This window comes from Haemaphysalis longicornis, unplaced genomic scaffold (genome assembly GCF_048455015.1).
Source record: "Haemaphysalis longicornis isolate Haplotype H1 unplaced genomic scaffold, Haemaphysalis longicornis Haplotype H1 scaffold_1, whole genome shotgun sequence".
Taxonomy (NCBI): domain Eukaryota; kingdom Metazoa; phylum Arthropoda; class Arachnida; order Ixodida; family Ixodidae; genus Haemaphysalis; species Haemaphysalis longicornis.
In genome coordinates, this window is record NW_027526203.1 from 66,393,555 (window position 1) to 66,407,591 (window position 14,037).

Here is a 14,037-nt window from a genome sequence, read left to right on the forward strand (position 1 = left end):
CTTTCAATACAATTTTGAAAAAGGCGAGCGACAATTCCTGAAAAATCGCGGACCAAAGGGGGGTTAATAAGTTTTTAAAATACATACTGCTTTTTCACCGCTACAGAACACGACGCCTAGTGTAGTTTCGATTGTAAGTAACACTGATAACCATAGTTTGGCTTTTCGCGTTACATGCGTGCTCTTCTCGCTGCTCTTGCAACGTTGGCAGGACCCCCCTCCCCCCTTCCCGAAAAAAAAAACTAAATGTACAGAATTTCATTTTTTAACCAATCATCAAGAATTAAATGCCAAGACAAAGGCGATATTCAGTTTACAAAACAAGTAGTTACCGGGAACCCGTTGCGCTGATTCACAACGAGAAATAAAAAGGAAATGTTTTACTACATCTGCAACAGCGCAACTTCATTTATTGCCATCTTTAGGGTTCGTAAGCGACCTTATACTCAAGAATGCAAACACATCTCGCTGTTGCAGCCACCTGTTAGATTTTAAAAGGAACGCAAATGGTCAACAGAGCAGCCGTAACAGAAAATTTGTGCTCACTGTGAGGTCCCAGAAGCTTGGTTTGCACACTGTAAACCTGCTTGTCACTTTGCAAAAACCTAGCTAAACATGAGATGTTGATTGTACTGCGTGCGTTGACAATTCATTTCGCAAGTTCACTTGCGAGGAAAGCCGTAAATAAGTGATCCGAAACCGTTATTCATCAAACCTTCCTTCAGAGTCGTTAAAATTTCATTTAAAAGACCCGTTAGAGCGGTTACATTTATATCTCTGCGCTGATCAAAATATAGTAATTTTATGTTGCCTTTTGAACACACAAAAAATATCGTAAGCTCTTAGAAAGAATTTCGGGGCAGTTAAGTAGTGTTACCATTTCAGGGCATCCCACAAATGCAAGAATGCGTCATGCTCTGACTAGTGAAAGCGATTGAGTTTGCCGTTGTAAACTGAATTTCAGAGATCGAGGCTCCCTGATTTGTTTCTATTTATGCTTTTATTGAAGGCTCAAACCATAGTCTGGAAAGATCGAGCTTGCTACGAGCCACAGCGTACAAGTTCATTGTCACAATTACGGCCATTCCGAGATTCCCGATGAGTCGTCGCTTTTTTTGGCGTAGTAATGAAAACTGACTGCCGCTTCCATGCTATACATTGAACGTTGAGGAACCGAACTACAGCATACCACTCTTGTTTGCACCTTTTGTGCGCACATACAGCGGGAAAAAGGCACGAAGCGCGCCCACAGTGTGCATTCTTACGGGCCGCTCAGCGGAGCATCCACACTAGCAGCGCGACGCTGTCGCCACCTACATGTCGAGCTCGCGGCGAATAGGGAAACCAGGGAACGTCCAAGCTTGCGAGCCCTACCACGGCCGACCTTGCCACCACTTGATGGAAAAATTACATCGGAAACGACCGCAGCGTCGAAACGGCCAAATACATGAGCAGAGTTACGACTTTAAATTTTAATTCAAAGTGATCATACAACATTTCCAAATTTTTCAATCTTCAAAGAATCATTTATTCAAAATTGCCATTGCTTTTGGTGTTCACAAGTTTTTCAGTTTAAATAGAATCCTGATCGGAAGCGACTGCAGCGCCGAACAAAAGAGCAGAGTTCCCTCTTTGTATTTTTTTGTTTTTATGCAAAGTGATCACACAACATTGCGAAATTTGTCAATCTTTAAGGAATCATTCATTCAAAATTATTATTGCTTTTTGTGTTCACAAGTATTTCAGGTTTAATGGGCTCCTGATTGCAACTTTCCCGATCGCTGCCTTCTTGCTCCCGGTCTTTTCCGATTGGCTGCCAGTTTTGGCCAGAAGATCTAAGCCAATCAGGCTGTATTTTTGGCGCATGGCAGCGCCCTGAAAAAACCTTGAACGGGGATGATGATGGCGAGTAAAAGTCTTTGAATCGGAGTGACGGCATGTTCCATTTCACCTGTCTTAGCTATTTATTTTACCTCGGACTTGTCTTAGCTGCCGCTATCTCTGGCTCTGATTCCCTGCGCCGTACGCGGTCTCGTGGACTTGTCTCGGTCATAACCAGAAAAATAAAAATTCACGTGTGCCTTACAATGCTGTTCAGCTCGGACAAAATTTGGCGTTCGGCCTGCTTCAGCGCAGGCTTGCACGGGAGTCCTGAATCATTCGGCTCGCGCGTTTGCAGATCGTGATGTTGCATTAATCATTTGAAGGTGTGATCTGAGACTTCAGGGTGCGTAATCATTACCGAGGGAAATCTTTGTCGCAGGTGTCGCTAGCCTTACGCTTTTTCAACCACTTGGTTGGTAAATCTATAACTTCTCGTAAAAGGTATAGCGTTTATGTGAGTCTTTACTGTACTCGCACAGGACTATTCACTAGCATTTCTTTTTTTTTTGTCGGGTGTTTTCTTCGTAACTTCTGCGAGGAAAACTGGGAGGGAGGAATACCTTTATGATACGGAGAAGTCAGCCTGGAAACAAGATGGCTTGATGAATGAAAATGACGACAAGGAATGAATACACCAGCACAGAAAAACGCACGCATACACTATAAGTACTCTAGAAACGCAAATCTGAAAGACGCACAAACGCGCACACAGTGCAAACGTTCACAGAATTTCCTCAAAGCCGGTCACGGAGAAAGGCAAGGCCTTCGCAGCCCTTGTCGCAGACGCAGTCGAGGGCTATGAGCCTATGCTAACGCTGAGTTTCAGCACACAGTGCAGGTTCAATGTCCTAACGAACACTACAAGAGTGACAGAGAGGTGATACTCGTCTCGTCTTATGCATGCAGGTAGTCGTTGGCGAAAGCGATGTTGAAGCTTCCTCACGTTTCCGTAGGTCATGCTGAAGTAACTGGAACTGGCCCATGCAGCATTCGGGGAGCCCAGGCGGGGTCATTTCTGTAGTGGTCGGTTGGCAGTTGTAGCTGCAGCGGCGGCTAGCTGTGGCTTTTTGTGTGTGCGTGACAGCTTACTCACCCCGTAATTGCGCATATTAGGTAATAGACCCCCAAACGAACGAGTTCCTCTAAACAATTACCTTTGGTTAAAGCTAGTTTTGTATAAACGAAGTTATATGCTGTCAATCAAAAGTATTAGAAATCAAACATAAAGAGCTAGCTCTTCTGAAACATTGAAACTGCATTGCTGACGCTGTCATACAACTACACTTCTGATGAAGGCCAAAAACGAAAACGCCCGTGTGTTCGAGATTTCGGCGCACGTTGAAGATCCCCAGGTGACCGAAATTAATCCGGAGCCCTCCACTACAGCGCGCCTCGTCGCTTGCGTATCTATAGCGTCAGCGCGTTAAGCCACATAATAATAAATCAACCAATCTCAGAAATTTACGTACCAGTTTATTTTTTTTTCAGGGCTATAACAAAATACGCTCAAATTATGCACCGTTCTTACTGGTCACGTCTGAGGGGTTGTAAAGATAAGATTGGGACCACTTCGCCTTCCACAGAAACAATGAGGGAACTAAAATTTAGGATGCCCACGTGGTCTAATTAATGAATCGTTGCCTTCATATTTAGACTGCTATCATGGCTTCGGCTGGTGAAATCCTCGTTTTCTTGACGCGTGAAAAAAAAAAAAAAAACGTTATCTCTAACCTGAATTTCGGCAATTTTTTTAGTGGGAGGTCTTATCGGTACATAGATCTGCTGTCATGTTTAGCGTCCGCAGAGCGGCACATTTGTTTGCGCATAGCTGCTGGCCTTTTCTCAGTCCAGGAAGCCACGAGCTTTCGCCACTGTTCGGGCCCATGTTAGTGCATTTCTTGACTGCTACTTAGGTGCTAAAGCCTGGAGCTGGTTCAATAGCACATACGATTTTTGCTTCTTTCCATCAACACAGACGGCGAATGAAAAGGGTTGCTTGATGGCACGACATGGGCCAGTTGCATGTAATTACTGCTATCGCGATGAATGCTCCAAAATACAGATTCTATAGAATACATATTTCCGCATAGTAGTATTAGGTCGCTTGTACGAACAAGGAAACTTGCTGACAAACGTTCTGCGTACAGTGATTTTGACGTCCCAAGGAAAAAAGAATGCCAAGAGACCGCCAAAAGGGCGGTCTTTTTTACTCTAGGTAATATGCGTTGTGCGCCCGGAGCATTGATCCTTAATCTCCTCGGCGTCGCGGTTCGTCACAAAGCTTACGTTTTTAACTTGTATCAAAAATTGCAATACCAATGAGGTCAGCGTCTGTACCAATGCGGTCAGTGTCTATGCAGGCTCGCAAAGCACGAGTTGTTTTACGCGCACTTCTTCTTTAGTCCAAAAAAGTGACATTTATTTTTGGTTTCAAGTCTAAAGAATGGCATAAAACGTATAATGGACAAATGAAACGCGAACACGAAATTATGAACCGGAACACACAAATAGCGCGATTTCTTTCCATGCAAGTGAAATAATCGCGCCGCTATAGTCTAAAACATTGAAGGATTCTGATAACAGTAAGAAAGATTGAAAATGTGTCTTTCCAAATATACCACTAGCGAGCCATTGTTTTGCATTCACTATCCATATTCTTTCCTCTAGAGCGTTCGGTTTAATATTTTCGTGTTTTCATTCATTCGTCCATGAGTGTACATGTATATACAGCACACTGTGTTCGGTGGCTATGCGCTAGCCAACGCATGACCTTCGGAACTCCGGTGATTGGGCAGGGGCGGTGCTAGACCTGTGACAGACATCAGCCGTTCACCTTTCGAAGAGCAGGAGCGTGATTTGGTTCCGAATGAATTAATGCGATCGGGAGCCAGACGTTTTCTTGTCGACTTTTGAGCATTAACTGCCATAGGAAAAACGAGTACTCGGCTACGGCATCATAGCCGTTCATCTTTTATACTCCGGCAGGCGAAAAGAGGTTGGCCGCTCGAAAGACGTGTACGTGCTGCTCATCTTTTGATGAGCGGCTTTCAAAGAAAAAAAGAGTACTCGGCAGCCGCAAGCTTGCCGCACGTCTTGTGATCAATGTTGCGGGAGCAAGCGCCGTTCCTCGGCGGCGGGTGACTTACCAGAGAATTTATAAGCAACCCGCGCCGGGCAGAAACCGTGGTTACGGCAAACCAGTGAAAGGCGACCAACATATGAGCATTGGCTGCCGAAAACGTTCGAAGGTGACGGCAGCCGGATTCGTACCGTCCATTTTATTATCAACGGCAGCCAATTCGTTGCCTCTTGCCGAGCATGCCGGAGAACAGCCATAGGATGGCCGGTCAAGAAACGGACTTTCCGTGCTGCCTGAGGCTGAGGAAGCACCGCGCAGCTGTGAGTGCACAGATGGCAGCTGGCCACCTTGCTGACCATTGCCGTAGGTGCGGGTGCATGCCCAAATTCATGTAGATGAGCGTCTTGTTTGGAAGTCGTTCTCAAACTGATAGAGAAGTCTTCGAGGCTTTTGTGATTAACAAGGAGGGCGAGAACTGCGTCAGTGCCCCATCTTTGTCACTTTCAAGTGAAATCCACTTTTTGGTAAGAGAGGGGGTGTCCCATGATCATGCGCAATGGGCGACTGGTGTGCACACGTGTCGGTAAAGATCATATCCTGTAATGTGACCAGGCGTTGTTTGTGCTTCAATGTAAAAGTGATAAGAGCGAGTGCAAACATTGCGCCATTTCATTTCCGCGGAATCATGTGCTTGTTTTTTTTCCAAATCATGTACATATATGCGTGTTTTCCTGTTCTCTTTTGCATAAACCAAGTTGAAGTCTAGCGTGTGTTTTGTCTTTTCTTTTTTCGTCCTGTGTTAAAGTTCGCTAGAAGTACGAGTTCATTAGTCAGTAACCAGCTCGCCCAACTCTCGCTTTGTCTTTTATAGTGCTTGAGGGAAGGCACTGTGTTTGCTACACCGTAAGGTTGCTACACCGTAGCAACCTTATTTGGTGCCCTTTTTTAAGCTGTGTCATGCGCAACCCTAGCGTTGGGCATTAATGTGGACATAGTTGTAATCCAGCAACGATGCCTTGCTTGTTCTAGTTCCTCAAGGAGCAGGCTTACCCGCACCACACCACCCCGCAGCTCCTGAGCAGGATGTCGGCGAGGGAGTTTGAGAACGTCTTTACGGTGGGTTTGTGTGGATTACACACTGTGGTTTTTCTATCAGCCCTCGTAGAAAAACTGCAATGATAAAATGTGGGCTTGTCTGTCCAGTGTAAGGGGAAGCTTTTCTCCCTCTCATATCATTGCGCCCAGTGTTTCGTAGGCTTTTTGGTCGTGCCTTGATAAAGCACTGGCTTTGTATTGCCCTTTACTGGGCTGGTATGTGTAGTTTGTCACATTGTTTTGTATGGTGCCTTGGGTATGTGGAGTTTACTATTTCTAATTTGTTTTTCCGATCCCCCCAAGGAATTGGTGTTGCCAACGTTGTAGGAAGCAGTGCAATGCTTTGAAACACCGTTAACGGACACAAGCGCAGCTGATGCTCTCGTTTGCCTAATGAGAGATTGTATTGTGTTTCTGCGAGCTGCGGGCCTTCCATTGAAACCCACTTCCACGCACCGTCACAAATCTATGCGAAAGAGAAATTGCAGGCTTCGCATTCTTCCATACAAGCTTGGTGGCCTGTTACAAATCCAGAGGGCAGGGAAAAAAGGAATCTGTCGTAACTTGTGGGTATTGCTGCCCCACACGCAGTCGTCCGTACTCGTACGAAACGTATCGTTTCGTGGCATCGCTTTGTGTGCACTTGTGCTACTTCAAGGTAGCCCAACCGAGAGTGCCCTCATCTATCTATTCCCCCCCTGAGTGGCTGTGCAGTTCCTGATGAAGTTCCTGGAGCCCTCCTTCCAGCTGGGGAGCAGGGGTGTGCGCTTGGAGGACGCCGTGTTTGAGCGGCTCTGCCTCCTGCGCTACCCGTACCCTCTGCAGAAGAGCATGCTGGTGGGCATTGGGTCCCAGCCCCACAAGGCCCTGGCCATCATCACCTGGCTGGCCGATGCCGTCAAGGTAAACTTCTATCTCTCGATGGTGCAGGGTTGTAGTCCCGAAACGTGCGAGTGGGTACTGTTCACATGTGGTGCTCTCCTTTGTTTTCTTGTCCAGAATGACAAATGGGAGAGGCTTGCGCTGCTGAGCATGAGGTCGCGGGTTCGATGCCGTGGCCGCTTTTCTGATAGAGGCGAAACGCAAAAACACCCTTGTGTACGAGATTTCGGCGCACGTTAAAGATCCCCAGATGGTCAAAATTAATTCAGAGCCCTCCACTACGGCGCGCCTCATCGCCTTCATTGCGTCGGCGCGTTAAACCCTACAATCAATCAATCAAATGGGAGAGGCGTTCGGTAACAGGCCAATGCACTGCCCCGAGTCGTCGTCCTTGGGGTGACTCGACGTGCCGAAATATGGCCTAATAATAATTGAGTTCACAGTTCCACTGGAACAATGACGTGATCCATTTTGTCGAATTGTGAGCGCCAGTCGAGTGCCTAAAGAATTCTGCTTTCTGCTGCTGAGCACAAAGACGTGTGTTCGACCGCTGTCGTAGCGTCTGTTTATCTGATGAAGGCAAGGAATAAAAATGCCTGCAAGTGGTTTATATATCCTCCGCAGCCCTCCAACTATGTCACGCTTTATGACCCAGGTGGAGACTTGGCACAGAAAACCACATTGTGTGGTAATGCTACATATGTAGAACTCGATGTGTGGACTCAACATAAGAGCTGTTCTGGATGAGACCAGTGTGGCATAACAATTCAGTTGCATCCTTAATTCGTTGATTGATAAAAATGGTCAGGTAACAACAAATTATGCAGTGTTGTGAACTCATTGGTAATCGTATAAGTATCGAATGGCTGTTCAGTACCCAACATAATAGCATATGGCAATTGGCCAATCCAACATAAATTGAGCACAGTTCAGTCATAAAAGCCGAGCCAAGAGCCAGAAGATGTGAAGTTGTTTGAGAGGCAGCTTCCATTTGCTGGCTCCAAATGCACAGCCTTTGTTTCAAAATGCACCGACTTTCAATCAGTTGAAAGAATTACGCACCGCATTTTCTCAGTGCCTACCGAGCAGAAGGCTATGGGTCCAGTCCTCAGAGTGTTGAGATTTCAATGCTCTTTAAAGGGGCCATGCAGACAGAATACAAGTTTGTTTTATTCGAAAGATTTCATGTTTTATAGCCCCCAATGCTTGTCTAGATGCAAACGTTGCTTTATTCACTGAGATACAGTTAAAATTTTTATTTTCGTGCTAAATCGTGTGTTTTCGTGCTGTGCAATGACATCACAGGGACCTACTGCTCTGCAGCCAATTGCGAAGCCTTGTTTACCATTAGTGAATCCAGATGGCATCACCATACCGCGGCAAGCCATTTTCTGCCTTTAGTTTGTTTTTGCCCGTATTTAGACCTGGCTTGTTTTTGTTCTTGGAGAAAATAATCGTTTTGTGAAACACGGTGCTTGCTCCACAGATATGGTCACATAAGACACCGTTGTTTGCGTTAATCGGCCAGTGTCGTCTGAGACAACTCCAAAACCCCGCAATGCTGTGCAGCTAAACCAAGCATAGTACGCACAGTACCAACAGCACTACGCAGTAACTTCCACTGATGTCCCACAATTCTTACTGCTATAAAAATAATGTACCCTAAATTTATGCGAAAATACCTAGCTTGTTCGGCAATCTTAAAAGCCCTGCCTAATTTGCGTTTCCTTTTGCCGGCCTCCGCCAATCGCACAGCTGGCTGTTATGACATCATAGGTTCTGTTGCGGGAAATGAGCTAGTGGGTCGCATGGCCATTCCCTTTTTTCCTAATTTTATAGCTTATTTGAGCGAAGTTTACGTTAAAAGTGGTGTCTGTATGATTATAACAAGGCAGTATTTTGAATGAACCAAACTTGTTTTATCTGCACGGCCCCTTTAGGGATCCTCGGGCAACCTTAATTAATCCATAGACCTCCAAGGATTCCACTCTGTTCAGCAGCTAAGAAGTACTTCTGATTTCTTTTTGTCAGCGGATGATTAACTGACTGTTTTCTTCATTCCAGTACTTCGTGGCCATCAACCCACTGGAGAACTTCTTCAGTGTGGTACGTTGCCAGCCCTGGTCCCAATTCCAAACTGCTTGTGTAACCAAGAGGCGCAGTTTTGTTACCAGCTCTTCAGAGGCTCGGATGAGGCTGCCTTAATTCAGTAACTTGTGCCACGAATCAAAACTTCTGAACGACTGGGTGATGCCCTCGCAATAATTGCAGGTTTGCAACGGGCATCGTGTCGTACCCGCTCGAAGGTTTTAGCGCCGGCCGAACTGACAGCCTCACGTGCTTGGGCTCCCTTCTAAAGCTGGCAGTTGGCACAGCTGGTGGCTCAACGCAATGTTAAAAAATGAAAAGCTTGGATTTGCTGGTTAAACCCAGCAAAACCTAGTGTGCCATGTAACACTAGCAGTGGACTTTGTTCTGGCTTGTTGGGGCGATGAAAGGGACTAGAAACGGACGACTGGACCCTCGGTGGCAGGTGCGAATAGTTGGCGATTCATTGAACTTCAAAAGCTGTCGCGCTGTTGCAAGGGTTACTTAATGAGATATTGTAGTGTATCTGCTGCTTGTGGTGTTTGCATGCGGTTAACACTGATTTTCAGTATCTGCCAATCGCGCAAAAATGAGGCGGCATCGTCACTAGTTGAGCACAGAGAAGGAAGCAGGTCTTCATCACCTTTTTCTGTCTGTTTACGGAGCTTGTTTGCTTTGTTTGCGTCCAAACTGGTATGAGTGCTCTTCCAAAGAGGTAATCCTTCAATCGTGGTGAAGTATTATCTCGTCACTGTGGTCCCTTTAAATATGAGCTTCAAATATGCCGTGCAGTGTGGAGTGGCTGTACAGTAAACAAAAAAAACTGAATACCATAGTGGTCAAGACTAAATAGCGAGAATTAGCCTGACCCGCCGCGGTGGCTCAGTGGCTAAGGCGTTGCGCTGCTGAGCACGAGGTTGCGGGCTCGATTCCCGGCCGCGGCGGCCGCTTTTCTGATGGAGGCGGAAAGCAAAAACGCCCGTGTGTACGAGATTTTGGCGCACGTTAAAGGGAAGGTGAAGCGGTTTTAGAATTAAAAGAAAAGTTGACTAGCAGCAAGTACACATTGAATAGTTCATGTGTACGAAATATTTTCGCAATACATGCAATAGAAGCGGCGCAATGAGCAAACAAAAGTGGCCCGATGCCCCGCCCCCATCTCGCCGCGCGATGCCGGAAGACCGAAGAGCGCGGGCGAAAACCGGCTGAAAAACGTCATACCTGGACTTCCGGCCAGATCGGCTGCCTCGGCCATGCTCTTTTAGCCGTGTTTCCTTGTGAATGATTCTTGTAGTTGTGGTTGATAGCACTCATTTGTACAATTTTCGTGTTCAAAAAGTATGCACGAACGTCAAACGAGGCATACGTTATCATGCCGTATTCCTAAGCAGAATAATGCCATGCCGGGATGCTTGATAACATACGGAAGCGACAGCCGAGGTGGCTGTGCTTGATGACAGAGAATATACTACACTACGTTAAAGACTTCGTAAACCGCTCCAATGCGGTTTTTTTTATGCGACGGACGTGAATGTTCACATTAGATTCTAGATTTAGGAAGGATGGGGAATACTGCTGTACTTTGGCCGGGGATGTTTCGTTCCATTCCAGAAACCAAGTCACATTTGTTCAGGAAATACTTGTTTCGTTAAACGCGTCGGTTTTCTTTCCCTATGGGCTCAGGTCAGTGTTAAAAAAAACAATTTTCTGGCGAAACTAAAACAAGGGGCCAATCCTGATAGAAGTTCTCTCCCGGCTAAGAGGTAAACAGTATTCCTACAAAGTAAAAGAACCAAGACAACCACATTACTTATTTTGCAAGTATACATGTCACGATAAGGTGATGTTTGTCTGGAATTAAAACAAAAAACACCACTCCGAACCACCACTGTGCCATAATTTGTGTTGACTGCGGGGGCCTAATTTTTTGCCCAAGATTCCATGTGGCTGCATATTATAACCTGGCAAGCACTTGTCGTCACTGAACCTCAAGTGTGCTCCAGTTATAGTCGGTGAGATATATAATGATGATACTAGAAAAATTAGGAGCGAAGAGTAAATATACGGCCTCTGTCCGAGTAGCGCGGTAAATGCTTAAATCTAGAAATGCTGAAACAGGCCAACGATTCATTATCACAAACGTTTGGTGATTGTTACCTAAAGTAACGTAACTACAACGTAACTGCCTTGTCCGACTGGTCTGTTAATTATAACAAGGTGGCCGTAATATTGTAGCAGAATGCGCAACGCACAAGCGAAAATCAAGCCCTACTACAGCCAATAATGCTGAGCAGGCACTAGTATGCTGCAGTGTTTTCAGAATAAATGCATGTGAAGCAGTAAGACGCCACTCATCGAAGTGCAGCTAGCAATCGCGGAGGCGTCGTAGTGCCGCTGCCGAAATGGCGCGCGCGTGTAGGTCTGTGTACGGGGATGAGTAACGGGGCTGGGGTGGGCGACAACGAACAAAGGAAATGCAGAAGCAGAGTCTGCTTGTTGGTTTATGCGTGTACCGGCAAGATGTGTTTTACAGCGCATGAACGCTATTTTTTCGCGCAGTGCACGTACGTGCTTTTCGCTGGTAGATTGTTTATGAAACGCCCATTAATCTTCGGCATAAATGGTTTTGTGTATAATAAGAAACAGTTAAGACAGTACCTAATATTAACATAAGGTATAAAATCCCCCTATGCTGGTTGCCTAATTCAAAAATATTTTGATGGAACAGTCACTGCTTTGGGGTTCTCTGTCATGTAAAGCAAATTTAAGCTCCAAGAAAATTGAACCAACAGCACGGGAAATTATAAAACAAACTTGCAGTCATGTGCGAAAATTAAACTGCAAGCTAAATTGCCGCAAAGGCAACCGTGCGATCGTTCGCAATGCTTCCGACAACCCGCGCAGCCGAAGGGTGTCCTCCTTTGACGTCATGACGGGCGCAACCAATCAGGGGCGTCAAAAGACGAAAAGCGCGCGTCTTTCAAACGGGGCCGCGCTTTTTGCAAGATAAATGCCATTTGGACTCATGTACGATAAATTTCAATGTGATATTCGGAATCAGCGAGCAAGAAACTATACAACTGTTAATCTAACTCAAATTTTTTGGAAAGCGCTTCAGCTTCCCTTTAAAGATCCCCAGGTGGTCAAAATTAATCCAGCGCCCTCCACTACGGCGCGCCTCATTGCCTGCGTTGCATCGGCGCGGTAAACCCTACAATGTAGTACAATCAATCGTGAATTAGCCTGTGAGCTAGTGCAAGGCATTAGAAAATCTGGGAGGGAACCGTTTCAACGTGGTGTGTAGACCCGAATCAAAGGTGTCAAATGTGAAGCCACTCTCTGATCGATCCACTTTTTGCCACAAGCAAACTTTCTTCCGTCCGTGTTCGTTTCCCAGACGTATGTCTCTCCCACGGGCTCCCCCGGTTTCCAAACAGGCGGCGGCAACTCTGCCATTATCCGCTACTGCCTGGAGTCCAAAGAAAGCGACAACCACGACAAGTTTCTTGATGGACTTGGTGAGCTGCTGCGGTTCTTCGGCACCTCTGTCAGAGTTAAGATTCTTTAAAGGGGGGACACTGGTTTTAAAAGAACTTCTTTTAACTTTTTATTAAACTTTGTAAAACTTGTCAGTCTTGCTGCTTCTTTCCCACTGATTTCGAATGTGCCATCATTTTTTCAGTTGGTCAAATATTTCTCAAGATAATTAGAGGTAATTAACCATTTTTGGTCAAAGACAAAACAGTGTGGTCATGATACTGTAATCTTTATATTTTGCAATACTATAAACCCTGGTGAGTGCAATAACCAAAGCAGTTGTTTGATGCATCACGGGGAACTTAATTTTCAGCTCATCAAACATTGGTGGCACCAGTGGCAAGCAACCATTTCATGTGCGCATTTCAAACACCAAAGTTTAATGAGCTGTGAAATGAGTTCCAAGCGATGCATCAAAAAACTGCTTCAATTATTGCACTCAAAAACTGCTTCGAATATTGTTCACGGTATTGCAAAATATGAAGTTTACGGTTTTATGACCAACACTGTGTTGTCTATTGTTTGGCCAAAAATGGCTAATTATCTCTAATTATCTTGGGAAATAATTGAAAAACTAAAAAAATAATGGCATATTTGAAATCAGTGGGAAAGAAGCAGCGAGACTGGCAAGTTTCACAAAGTTTACTTAAAAATTAAAAGAAGTTGTTTTACGACCAGTGTCCCCCTTAATCGCTCAGCATTTATCGGTCTGAACTTTGGCACTTTCCTGACGAGTGTTCCTTATAGTCTCGATTAACTGGGAAGTGACATTGCAACTGGAGGTGGTGATGTCACTTCGTGATGTCACTGCGGCTGTGACTTCGTGTTCGGTGGCATCACTGTTGTGCTGTTAGTGAGCAGTGGAGGCATACCTAGAGGCAGGACCTGTAGCTTGAGGGAGGCTGAGGCGACCAAAAAAATACTCTGGAAGCTGCATTGACTGGACAAGCAAAGTTGACGATTAGATGATTGCGGGTGAAGGGTAGTACTATCCTCAAGAATCTTGCCATTTCTTTTGTAGAGCCGCCTCCCAGAGGCCCCTTGACAGCTAGCTTTTCTAAACTTTTTCAGAGATAGTGCCGAAGAAGTGGCCCGCTTTTTCTTTTTTCTTTTTGTTTTATGCTTTGGCTCTGCGATACATGAGAGAAAAACAGCTCTGTATTATGAACCAGTGCAACAGCACTAAAAACAGCTGTGCAGCTTTTACAAAACTCGTTGGAAACATTTCTTACTTGTAACGGGGAGTGCCTAGTCAGCGGCAAGCTTGCTTTAGTTGTGGCTGTAATTCAAGCTTCAGGACTGAAATGGGGCAAAAATGTTTTCTACAAAAGTGGTTTCTCGGATGACTGTACTAGTTGGTGTACAAGTACCGTACTTGCCCGATTTTATTGCGCACCCGATTTTCCAGGCAAAAAAAAAGCCAAAAAAGAAAGAACTTGCACTTCTGATTGTAACGCGCACGGAACTTTGTG

At 45.4% G+C, this 14,037-nt stretch overlaps 1 protein-coding gene across 1 annotated transcript in view; it reads left to right on the forward strand.

Moving 5' to 3' along the window:
• The window catches only part of LOC144175843 (kinetochore protein NDC80 homolog), a 39,384-nt gene extending 26,788 nt beyond the window's left edge, over positions 1–12,596 (forward strand). Inside the window, exons 3-6 of the mRNA XM_077704894.1 lie at positions 5,993–6,079; positions 6,773–6,961; positions 9,005–9,046; positions 12,426–12,596. Coding sequence (XP_077561020.1) covers positions 5,993–6,079; positions 6,773–6,961; positions 9,005–9,046; positions 12,426–12,596 — 489 coding nt within the window. The remainder of the gene's footprint in view (positions 1–5,992; positions 6,080–6,772; positions 6,962–9,004; positions 9,047–12,425) is intronic.
• Positions 12,597–14,037: the final 1,441 nt, after the last annotated feature.